Below are 13,095 nucleotides of genomic sequence, written 5' to 3'. Positions count from 1 at the left end.
ATTCCCAGTTATCTACAAAATGTATTATTAGACATCACAGATAATTGTTTGTTTATTCGTAAGATTGCTAGGCACTGTTAAAAAAGCAAAACAGGTGCTGCAGACTTGCAGTCCTAAGAGTAAACACTGCATGTTGGAACAAAACAGGACTCCAATGCTGTGGAAGTTTCTACTGGAGGCAGTGTAGGAGAGATGTTTTTTACTGTTCCCCCCCCCACACACACACACACACACCAGCACCACCTCCCAAGCTGCTCCCAAATATCTCCCAACCCTCCAGAGCTGCTTTTCAGGGCATATAGGGGAAAGGAGAAATGAGCAAAAATCATCTCTCCCCCTCCCTTCCTCCAGTGGAATCTCATGTAAGCAGAACTCTACTCACTGCAAACCTGCATCCAACCCAAAATACATTGGGGGAAAAGGGAAAGAGTCTATGGTAAAATTGAATGACTTTTCCCATTGAAGACTAATATATGCCAGATAGAATGTATGTGTGTATCAGGCCTATCATCCCAGCTAATTTATCTCTCCCAAGGAAGGATATTTTTAGACTCTCGTCATTCCACTTCTTGTTTCAAGTACTGTGCTAGCAGATATTGTAAGTTCAGCTGGGCTTTTGCAAACATCAACCTCTGCTCATCAATTAGTGCAAACTGGCAATTAGTGCAGAACTGTCTAGTACTGCCCCACTTTCCAGTAAAATCCGCATTGTTCAAACAACAAAGGTGCATGACTGCTGTAGTTCCTACTGACTTTTAAAATGCTTTACCACATGGCCTCTAGGATTTTCAAAACTAGGATTCCTAAACTTGTTAGTTTCCAAATTTCGAAAGGATATCAGACCCATTAGCCTGACCTAGACAAAACAGTTTATAAAACTGAGCCCCAATCTCAGTACGAGAACACAATTCAGTGCTGGCACTGCAACCAGTCCTAGCCTTGGCAGGCCTCTTGCATACTGCCTACAGGCAGACTCAAATGAAAGGGAGCATTTGCTACGATTGGTGGCTGTTTCTCTTCATTTCTGGGGATGAGATCATGCTGAGGCCACCATCATCTACCATTGGGGCATACAGTACATACTGCACAATGGTCAGTCATAAAGCTGGGGTTTTTTCCTTCATTTATACTGTTTAGCTATGACACCCTCTAAATGGTGTGTATAAGCAATACAATACAGAAAATGTAAAAATCAATAAAACTATAAAATCAGGTTTCAATTAAAATGCCTACTGGAATTTAAAAACAAAAACCTTAAGTTCAGTGGGGGTGGGGAGGGCTGTCTGACCTCAACCAGAAGGGAGTTCCACAAAACAGGGCCACCAATACTGAACACACCATGCTTTGTGAATATGAACCATGCATCTGAGCTGTGGGGGAACCGTTAACAGTGACTCCCCTGAAGACCTCTGTGATTAAATATGGATATAGTAGAACCTCTACTTACAACCGCCTCCACTCGCAGACGTTCCAAGTTGCGACCAGGGCAAACCCAGGAGTAACCGGCAGGTTTGCCGCCATTCGCACATGAGCAGGAGTGGGCAATCGCTGCCCGTGCATGCGCACATTGGCGCCTCTCCCAGCGACCCGTTTTGCCATAAGGACGGGCCTCTGGAATGGATTGTGGTCGTGAGTAGAGGTTCCACTGTATAAGGGATTAGGTATTCTGGACCCAAGTTGTTCAGGGCCTTGTGAATTAATGCACAAACTTTGAACTCAACCACTAGCTTATGGGGCAACAAGTGCAAGCTTTTGAGCACTAGAATCATGCACTGACCATATTCTGTCCCCATCAACAGTCTAGTCGCAATGTTTTGCACCAGCTGGAGCCTCAGACCAGGCCAAAGAGTAGCCCCACTTTGATGCATCTCTTCTAGGCTCCCTTGACAACGAACACCAAAGTAACAATAAGACCATAGAAACACTTGTTTGTTGGTTGGGTTTTGTCTCACATCTCTATTGTAACATTAACTGGATGATCATTATGAAGATCTTCCCATAATAAACATTTTTGAAGTTGACAGCACAGTTTTGAAATTGATAACAAAGCTCTGTTATACTAAATTTGTGGTTTGTTTTTTTAGAAGAGTGGTCTGGAAATAAATTGTAAACAGCCCCCTCACTATGAAAAGCAGCTTGCTTTCAGGCTACTGTTGGGGTGACCAAACAACAAGTCTTATTTTCAGCCTTTTCCAGTTACTGTTTATTATGTGAGGTGTTTAACTTGGATTGATCATACTTGGCAAATCTAAGACAGTAACCTTAGATGAGATTAAAGAGCATCTAGCATTAGCTTAACATCCTGTCAAATAAGGATTTGCTGCTACACATGGATTATTTTGTACAATTTATGCCATAACATCTGAAGTTGGTTTTATCTTTTCAGATTTTTAGGTTTATTCGTAATACAGTTGGACAGAAGAATTTGGCATCTAAAACTTTGGTGGATGAAAGATTTCTTATATGAAAAGACTTTCTGGGAACTAATTACGGCTTTAAAATGACACACATACACAAAGGATTTGCTTGCAGTACTTTGTAAATATTCATGTGTAGAATCTTTCTTTCATATTGTGTACTTGAAAACTGCTGTTTTGGATTAAATAAATTTGTACTTGTAATGGATAGTGATTATTCACATGCCTTAAAAGGGATGCCAAGATACAGAGAGATGTCACTGTCAGTATTAAAGCTGAACCCATGCATTAGTTTTGCAGATATTTTATGTGTACAGTGGTACCTCGGGTTAAGAACTTAATTCGTTCCGGAGGTCCATTCTGAACCTGAAACTGTTCTTAACCTGGAGCACCACTTTAGCTAATGGGGCCTCCTGCTGCCGCTGTACCGCCACTGCACGATTTCTGTTCTCATCCTGAAGCAAAGTTCTTAACCCAAGGTAATATTTCTGGGTTAGCGGAGTCTGTAACCTGAAGCGTATGTAACCTGAAGCATATGTAACCCGAGGTACCACTGTATGTGTACATCTCTTGTGCAGTGTTTTAAGATTTGTGGGTAGGAGCTGGATGTGTATGGAGAAAATGATCAAAAGGTAGAGGATTCAGGTTCTTGTGTACAATGAATTTGCTGGATTGAGTACAGGGGGCACTGAAGCAAACTGCATGTAGATACTCAGTTCCTGTGCTTTCAGAGTTTCAGAGGTAGGTGTGATTTCATAAAGTTCAAGAGAAGCCTTGCTCTTGCCCAGTTTGTAAGAGGAGCATTTGAAGCACTTCCTGATTTCAGCTTTTAATGAGAGAAGAAATTAATCCTGTGTGGGACAGCCCTCATCACTCACTCTCTCTTATTGTTATTGCTGTATGGGCTTGAACCACAGATGGAATAAATCAGGAGGTCTCTTAAAAACAGCTTTGAAGTGGAAAAACGCAATTCATATATACATGACTGACTAGCTACTGTTCCTGTATTTCGTATAAACAAGAATGTTGTGTGTATTTTCCCAATCGGCTTCATGTACTGTCAACAAAAGGATTCTGGAATTTTGGCTTTTTAGCTGACAGTTTTGCTGATCCATTAGGTGAAGGAGTACAGGGTTTCACCTTCCACAGAAGAAAAAATGCTGACAAGTATAAAAATGTGCTGATCTAATTAAACACTAGATGTGGCTTGGGCAACAAAACAGGCCTCCACTGCAGGAGTCAAGGGCTAGAAACAGGGCATGCCTGACCTAACAGAAAGAGAATATGTCAACCAGTGACTCTCGGAACTTTCTGCAGACTTTCTGTAGCAATGCACACTAAAATGCAAACTCATTGAAATCTGGTGAACTGAATTTATGATGGCAATATTTACACGTGCACCATTAACAGTGTGTTCAGATTACAGAACTGGGTTTCTAAAGAGTTCGGCCCATTTTAATTTTTGTCGTGTGGGAGAGCATGCATTGGTCTATACAAGCTGTATATTTAAAAAAATATTATTTAGGATTGCTTTTTATTTGCTAGCAGCTGTGAAGATGGCCACATGAATTTCTCCCCCTGCCTTGAAGCCATTGCAAGAGCAAGGTGAGAATTTTAGAAAGCACACCAAGAGGCATCTCATGCAAGCAGCCTCCATCAGGCTGCATTTCAATCAATTCCTCACACTGCTTCTGTGTGCATCCTTACTATAACAAGTGGCTCTTTCCTTTTTCCCATTCAGTATAAAACGTTCAGTGCCTCTTTAAAATAATTCTGGCAGAGTAAACTTCACATTCCTAATACGTTTCCTAGGCTGTGCTCCCAACATATTTTACTTATGAGTAATTGAGGAAATGAGCATTTCCACTGCAGCAGAGTTCCTGCCTGTGCCTTGTACTGTCAATGAGTCATCAAGTAGATTAAATTCAGAACGCCATGCATACTAGGCTTGGAGCCCTTGGAAAATGACATCTCTCTGGCAAATGCCACTACAACATATGCTTAAAAGTTCATATAAAGAACACTTAGTTATAAATTGTTTAGAAAATATTGAATACTTTTTCACCATTATTTAAAAAGAAGAAATGGGTGGCATATTTATGCCTTGGGATCAGTGTGTTGAAAATGACCTGTAAGTGATCTTGTCTGAGCCAATCCACTATAGCAAGATCCTCTGAAAACTAAACAAAAAAACACTGCTCCTTTCTCCCCCACACCCCGCTTGCCCTTCTTAAAATAAAATCAGTTGAGCTTATAATTTACATAAAATTAAAAATGCAACAAAGTGAGGAAGGCTTCAATACCATGAAATAATAATAGGGGGAAACCACCAAATCAGGTCGCTAAATGCCTGTCTTGAAATGTTCACTCGTTAAAATCTCAAGACTGGCAAGTTTCAGAGATGTGAGATGGTGCAAACATGAACCCAAAGCAAAGCTTCCTCAGTGAATTTAAATTGGTTTCAGGACAGTTTGCACAGGAAGAGAAATTCCCTACAATTTACATGTCCCAGAACATTACAGGTCAAAGCCAGCCCCTTGAAGAGTGTCCAGAAGTGAAATAATGCAGTTTAAAAATAAATCTTAACTAAGTCTGGCAGCCCATGCCCATCTAGCAGTGAGCTGCCAAATCCTGCAGCAGCTGGTACTTTCAAGCACTCTTCAAGGTCAACCCCAATCAGAGTATGTTGCAATGGTCTGGCACAGGGCACAGCGGTTAAATCCATGTTCTGGTGGGGGGAACAAGTGCAATGGATAAGGGCGATTTTGAGATACCATCATCACCTCTTTGTGTCTAATTTTGAGGCTGAACCAACAAAAATGGTTTGCAAGCCTTTTAGTTCTCTTCTATGGCGACTGGTTTAGGATGAACCTACTGGAGTCGAAGTGATGGAAACCAATGCAAATGTCAGATGGTCTCCATGGTTTTAAAACAATGTAATCAAAAAGGGTGATAGATGATGGGAACATAGGAAACTCTGTACTGAGTCAGACCATTGGTGCACCTAACTCAATATTGTACACACTCACTGGCAGCTGCTCTCCAGGATTTCAAGCACGAATTTCCTCCAAGCCCTACCCAGCCATCTACTGTGTAGAACTGCTAGTTGCTGTTCTCCTTGCTGCTGTTCTCCTTGCATGTTCCTGTGCCATTGCCGGGGGGTGGGGTAAGTGACGTTCCGTTGTTGCAGTAGGTGTGTGCGTATGTGTGCAAGGTGTCCTCAACATTTTCTCTGGTTTGGAAATTACCCCATGGGCCCCAAGGGGTATTTGACCCTTGGTTTTATGCCTTGTCCTTGATTTCAACCAGGTCACCCTGTTCCAGGTATGGGGAAATCTACGCCCCTCCAGATGTTCCTGGACTACAACTCCCATCATCCCTAACCACTGGCCATTGAGGCTGATGGGAGTTGGAGTCCAACAACACATGTAGGGCCACTGGCTCCCCAATCCCTGCCCTATTTAGACAAAAGGCATTAAGCCCAACAGTCCCTAACTCCTGGTTTAACCACTAGTCTTTTGGAGATATCAGTATTTTGTTAGCGTGAGGTGCTGGCATTCTCCTTCTTCAGCATTCAGCTCTCTTCCTAGAAGTTAAATCTCTGGATGCAAATAAATTGTCTCTAGTACACAAACAGAAGAGCACATGGGCATGAACACTTAATGGCACCACACAGTGTAGAAACCGCCATTAACAATCTTCACCTGCTGAGATACATTTTCAAACAGCGCTGTATTGCAAAACAATTGTTTCCCTAATATATATCTTTAACAGAAAGAACAAACATCCCATTGGCTTTGAAATCAGTGGAGAGGCTGTTTGCTGAGTAAATAAATACAGCAAGTGCTGAACTGTCTTCAAGGACATGTAATGGATGAAGACTTTCTGGGGCTTGGGCAGTGATGCTTTCTAAGCATCAGGCAATGTGAGAAAGCTGCATCAAGCAGCAAATCTGGGAGGCAGTTTTGAACCTGCTTCTTGTTGCTGTGCCTTTAGGGGACTACTTCTTGACTTTAGGGGACTACTTGCATCTGCTGTGCCTTTAGGGGACTACTTGCATCTATGTTCTGGCTCAGACTACATCTGTAAGTAAGCAGATATTTATAAAGGAAGAGCCCATCAGTGCCCTTTTCGCCAAAGGAAATTTATCTAAAGCTCAAAATGTGTTTATTTTCCCATGTGTTGGAGAACCACCTACCAAGGAGAAGCAAAATTGCGCACGCAATAAGCTTAATGGTAGCTTCAGATCCTCTTTTAATACTGTCCGGTCAATATATCAAGAGCATTGTGAGTTACTTTGAAACCAAACAATGACAGCAAGAATGTTGACCATTAAAAGAATTATGTCATCCTACTACTCTTTCCTTTAAAAGGTGGTTGATTAAAGAAGGGAAATTAGAAAGATCTGAGCTGAGAATGTGTCGATTACAATGTTTACAAGGCAGGCAATGCTTCGAGACTTGGACCAAATGTCCCCATTTTGTGGGATTTTGGAAGACAATGTATAATTTTATTATTATTATTAATTGAATTTATATACAGCCCTATATCTGCAGGTCTCAGGTGGTTCACAGAATAAAATCAGAATATGAAACCACAAAATACATAATCAAAATAAAACAACAAAAACCCAATAACCTCTATTTATATAGAGGTTTTCCTGTCTCGGAAATACTTTTTGTATATTTTCTATATTTGATGGAAAATATAAAAAATATGTTTAAGATGGAAAAGGTCCAGAGCATTCATTCTGCATTCATTCTTCAACGGTACTAAAATAAAGGCCTCATATCTTGTCTAATGACATAAATGAGTAGCTGCACTGCTTGCTGTCTTTTTTGTATTCAAGACAGAGTCACAATGACCCAGTTTCTTCTTATCTTCTCCCAGTTCCTTCCTTCTAAGATTTCTGCCCTGGAGCCAAGAATATAGTTAGGAACATTAAGCAACCTTTGCTCGTAGCTCTATCTCAAATCCTGCGTGCAATATCCTGCTAACCCAAACATGGGTTGTCTGGACACAGGAATGTAAATAAGATAACATGAAATAGGCTTAGGATATTGTTTACAGATGCCAGGCATTCAGAATTTTAAGTATATTGTCTTCCCTGTGGTGGGTTATCATCAAATATGTAAAAAGATACGGGGCTGACTGGTTTCATTTTTAAGAAAAAACTTGATACAGTTCAACAAAATGAGAGAGTCTGTTTGACCCTTCCATGCTGGTTGTGGCTAAAGGGATTAGAGTCCAACAATATATGGAGATGGGAGTAGGAAGGGGGAGTGGTGAGGGTGGTGCACCCCGGGTGTCATCCCTGAGGGGGGTAACAAAAAGGCACACTGTGGGGGTCTCGCCCTGCCCCCCCATGCGCGGTAGCTCGGGTCGCCTCTGTGTGAAGAGCCACAGGGTCCCCACGGCTGATCTGCAGAAACTTCCTTCTCTAACCATTGCTTGGTTATGTTTTTGTTATTACATCTTATATTGGTAAAATAGGACTGTGGTTGATCTCAAGCTAAATATTCGTCAGCAGTGTGTTGCAGCTGCAGAAAAGGCTGGCGTGGTTGTAGGCTGTGTTAATACAACCATAGTTTCCCAAGTCACAAGGAGGAAGGATGGGGAAGAAATTTAACTCAGTTCATGTTTAAAGGAGAAAATGCCACATTTGTATTTTCCAAAACAATATGTGAACTGAAACACAGTCATATTTAAATAAAAATTTTAAAAACCCTGCTTCAAACTGATGTGGAAATGGGTAGAACTGAACTTAAAAGGGGGGGGGACTAGGAGAAACAAAAATTGACAGATTCTCCAATCCCTACTTTGTTCTGGGTAAACTGACATGTGATTGTTCAAGTTGCTATATTATTATTATTATTATTATTATTATTATTATTATTATTATTATACCACCCTATATCCAGAGGTCTCAGGCGGTTCACATAAAAAGATCACAATATATAAAATTAAAATAAAAGCAATAACCCAATAATACCTCCCCCCAAAAAGAGCCACATTTTAAAAGGGTATGGGATGTTGATTAGGTCAACCAAAGGCCTGGTTAAAAAGGAACATTTTTGCCTGGTGCCTAAAGGTGTATAATGAAGGCGCCAGGCAAACTTACCAGTGGAGAGCTTTCCACAGACTACAGTATAGTATATCTACACTGAAATATTTTGGCTTTCCAGTTCTATGTAAATCACTTGATTTTTTGTTTTTTCCTTTAATGAGGTACAGTGGTACCTTGGGTTACATACGCTTCAGGTTACATACGCCTTAGGTTACAGACTCCGCTAACCCAGAAATAGTACCTCGGGTTAAGAACTTTACTTCAGGATGAGAAGAGAAATCGTGCTCCGGTGGCGTGGCAGTAGCAGCAGGAGGCCCCATTAGCTAAAGTGGTGCTTCAGGTTTAGAACAGTTTCAGGTTAAGAACGGACCTCCGGAACGAATTAAGTACGTAACCAGAGGTACCACTGTACTTGCTGCTGGGTGCTGTAGGCCAGTAGGAATTCCTTGGTCTGTGCCAACCCATCTGAAACTTAAACACAAATATATTTTGCTGCTAGTCTCATATATCCTAACCTGGCCGGCACCCAGAACAGGCCACGTTTTGAAAATAACACATTTTCATGACCTCTGCAGCACACAAGCTTAGGTGGCTTTTCTTATAAGAGTTTCAGGTGGGCTCTTGTGGGCACTGAAAGGTGAGGCAGGCTATGCAAAAAGAAAAAGAGAAAAAGGATGAATGCAAAGGCAGGAGAAAGTGCTGCTTATATGGCTTCCAACCCATGTGTGATTGAAACTGAGTAACCTGGATGGCTCTGGCGCCTGGAGAATGACAAACGGCAGCTGTGATTGACGTGTTGCTCAGTCGGTTCTCAGAGCACACAGTTAGAACAGGTGGCCTCAACTGAGCTCCGGGCATCTCGGGGGAACAAGCTTTAAAATAACTCTGATTATATAATATCAACTTAAACCAAAGAAAATGAGGCCAAGTAAAATTAGTATGTCCCAGCAAAACTCCCACAAACCACCCTATGACTGCCCGAACTAGTAATTCACAAAAAAGAAAATAATAATTGTCTATTAGGACCTATGGGTTGTTTCTCTTTATTTAATTTCAGCTGCCAGACTTTAACTCAGGAGAGAGGAGCCTGTGTGGTTCTCTGGACGTTGTTGGACTCCAACTCCCATCAGCCCCTGCCAGCTCCACTGATCTATCTATGGTATAGCTGGTGGCTGTTTATACCGCACAAGCAATTCTTAAGAAGCCCCAAAGACTCAGCGAGGCAACTATGGAGAGTGCATTGAGTTCTAGGGACACCAAGCTGCCTTGCCAGTTTAAATCCCTCAAACGCAAATTCAGTTCTACATAATCTAGGACAGGGGTGAAGAACTTGTTGTTGGAGCCCACCTTGCAGAAGACCCAGCCTGACAGCCGATGGTCAGGGTTCAGGGATGATGGCAGTTGAAGTACAACACCTGGGAGAGCCATGGGTGCCCCATTCCTGCACACAGGCTTTTCCTACTTACTAAAACCACAGGTTGCTTTGTGTTGCTGTTGTTGAGTGGTTTTTTGTTTAAGATAATGAATCTGTAGGTAGGGGGTTTATTATCTAATTACTGGCTGCTATTACTAAAATTAAGGGATGCGGGTGGCACTGTGGGTTAAACCACAGAGCCTAGGACTTGCCGATCAGAATGTCGGCAGTTCGGATCCCCGTGACGGGGTGAGCGCCCGTTGCTCGGTCCCTGCTCCTGCCCACCTAGCAGTTCGAAAGCACATCAAAGTGCAAGTAGATAAATAGGTACGGCTCCAGCGGGAAGGTAAACGGCGTTTCCGTGCGCTGCTCTGGTTCACCAGAAGCGGCTTAGTCATGCTGGCCACATGACCCAGAAGCTGTACGCTGGCTCCCTTGGCCAGTAAAGCGAGATGAGCGCCGCAACCCCAGAGTCGGCCACAACTGGACCTAATGGTCAGGGGTCCCTTTGCCTTTTATTACTAAAATTGAATTTAGGACATATTAATAACTATGACAGTAAGTTTATGAGGCAGGAGTGAGGAACCGGTTGTTTTCCAAACATTGTGGGACTCTACTTCCCACTAGCCCTAGCAAGCATAAATGATCATAGTGTTGGAAGGAACCTTGAGGATCATCTAATCCAACCTCCTGCAACGCAGGAATCTTTTGCCCAGTGTGGGGTTCGAAACCATGAACCTGAGATTAAACATCCCATGCTCTACAGACTGAGCTGTCCCAGGTCCCAGGGATGTTAGGAGTCACAGTCCAGCATCTGGAGGGGACAAGCTTGCTGAGTGACCTTGGGCCACTCACTCGCTCACTCTCGGCCTAACCTACCTCACAGAGTTGTTGTAAGAATAAAATGGTGAGAGGGAGAATCCCGTACATAAGCTTAAGCCCCGTGAGTTTTCTGTTATTAATTAAAGACACATTTCTTCACCCAGGTCTTTAGGATATCTTAATGTTTGTGCCATGCCATCTATATTGATTTACCAGGTACAGTACTGTGTTGTTGCTATGAAGTGGGAAATGTTGGGTTTAATGTTTTGCTGTTTTATTGGATGTACAGTGGGACCTCGGGTTACATACGCTTCAGGCTACAGACTCCGCTAACCCAGAAATAGTACCTTGGGCTAAGAACTTTGCTTCAGGATGAGAAGAGAAATCGTGCTCCGGTGGCGTGGCAGCAGCAGCAGGAGGCCCCATTAGCTAAAGTGGTGCTTCAGGTTAATAACAGTTTCAGGTTATGAACGGACCTCCGGAACGAATTAAGTACTTAACCCAAGGTACCACTGTAATGATATTGTTGTATTTTTATTGCCTTGCTTTTTGTAAACTATCCTAGGGTCTTTTGAAAAAGGGTGGTCTATATAGAGCATTGTGCCAATGTTAAGTGACTTACTCCAAAGTAGTCACATTAGATGGGTTAATTATTCCAGATGAGGTTAGCAGTTTGAAGATCAAAGCCACAAATTGCAGCACTTGTTATTTATGTAACAGTGGTATTAAACAGGGATCTGTCCTTGAAGGTGTGAAAGAGAAATGAATGAATGAATTCACCCAACACTGGGCATGCAGGAAAAGGCAAAGTCTGCCATCTTTGCCAGGAAATAATGATTGTTTCTTGTTTGTGCATGTTTCAACCTGCCTCCAATAAAGCCTTTAGATGTCATACAAGAGGGGTTGGGGGGGGGGCTTCTGCTCTCATTATATCAGTGTAGTAAGGATTCTATAGCAATGCTTCACTGCAGCACAAACAGGGACCAGTTACAACCATGGGGGAAGTAAATTTTGCAAAATAAATTCAGGAGCAGCAGTACTATTTTATATTGCTGAAAGCAGCAGCCTAAATATGCCACAACCACCAAAAATATTTTGCTGACGCCCCAGTGGACTAAACTGAAGGCCTACACAGCTTTTTTTTTTTACAGGCATTCTGCCATTCTAAACATAGTACGAGCAGACTAAACGCAAACCAACTGACCATCAGGTCACATCAAGGTAAACTACACTCAGTCAAGACACTTGTAAACTTTCAGGGATGACAGAAAAATGGTGAATCAATGAGGCAACATTAAGCAGAGGGCTGCTATCTCAGGTGAACAATACTTTGTTTTTAAAAAGTCTCCCCCTCACCTCATTTTACCAAGTTATTTGCAGACCAGCGGCACAAGTCAGTAGCTAATGCTATTAATAGTTCTGCCCTCTGAACAAATTGGAGATTACAAACAGCACCAGCCACAGTTCTAAAGCAGCAGCATTCAACAGTTTGAGATATAGGGTCCACTTTTAACTACAACCTGCAACATGAGACCCACTTTGTTTGTTTTTTCTTAACCATATACATCTACCTTCCTTCTTTTTCTACAGGCAAGAGCAGGGCTTCTGTACCTTTCAGAGTTGCATTGTAGGCGGAATGTTGCTAGATGCAGTGAAATGGTGAGAAGCTGCAAGCGCTGAAATTTCCCATTTATACACAACTATCAAAGATACAAGTGATCTATCATCCTTTACATCTCGTCACACACACACCACCCCTCTTAAACAAACATAATAAATGGGTGGGAATGCCACTGTGGTTACTGACCTCAGACTGTCATGCCAACCCAGTATGAGTCTTGACCCCCCCCCCCAGTTGAAGATCAATGGTCTAGAGCAGGGGTCGAGAACTTCTAATCCTAATTAGGCTCAGCAGGAGTCCTGATTGGACTTCTAAATGACTGCTAACTAAAACATGCTCATTGCAGTTGCAAAACACATTTTGAAACTTTCATAAAGGCTGTTGTATGATGTAACTTGAAAAGTTATCTTCACTGATATCAATGTGATTTTAGAATCCAAGTGTTACAGCCTTATCTTAATTATACTTTCATAACCACACATTTGTTTCTTTGCTCCACATGTTGCCACCCCCCCCCCTTTCTCTGTTGTTTCTGCATCTATTTTGATTAAGTCCAGTGGGGTAGGAACATGTTCCTTGCAAAACGCCACAGGTGCACAGATGGTGCAAACACTGGTCATCAGGGATCACTCCCAAGGCATGCAAATTTAATTTGTTGGAGTAAATTTAATTGAAGGGAGTCTGCTTCTGAGCAGCAGTGTCTGGACAGGCGACCCAAGTTACCCTGACTGAGCTGCTTGAAAGAGTGGATAAT

The 13,095-nt window shown here is 42.2% G+C and overlaps 1 protein-coding gene across 4 annotated transcripts in view; it reads left to right on the top strand.

The window, feature by feature from the left end:
• The window catches only part of TMEM67 (transmembrane protein 67), a gene marked incomplete at its 5' end in the record, with an annotated part of 39,469 nt that extends 36,848 nt beyond the window's left edge, over positions 1 to 2,621 (top strand). For all 4 annotated transcript variants that reach the window (XR_014529201.1, XR_014529202.1, XM_083517230.1 and 1 more), the window contains one exon: positions 2,387 to 2,621. Coding sequence is in view for 2 of the 4 variants with exons in the window: in XM_083517230.1 (XP_083373356.1) it covers positions 2,387 to 2,467 (81 nt within the window). The remainder of the gene's footprint in view (positions 1 to 2,386) is intronic.
• Positions 2,622 to 13,095: the final 10,474 nt, after the last annotated feature.

This window comes from Podarcis liolepis (assembly GCF_965112155.1).
Source record: "Podarcis liolepis genome assembly, chromosome: 8".
Lineage (NCBI taxonomy): Eukaryota > Metazoa > Chordata > Lepidosauria > Squamata > Lacertidae > Podarcis > Podarcis liolepis.
The sequence above is the reverse complement of the archived record's forward strand: the minus strand, read 5'-3'. Positions and strand labels throughout refer to the sequence as shown.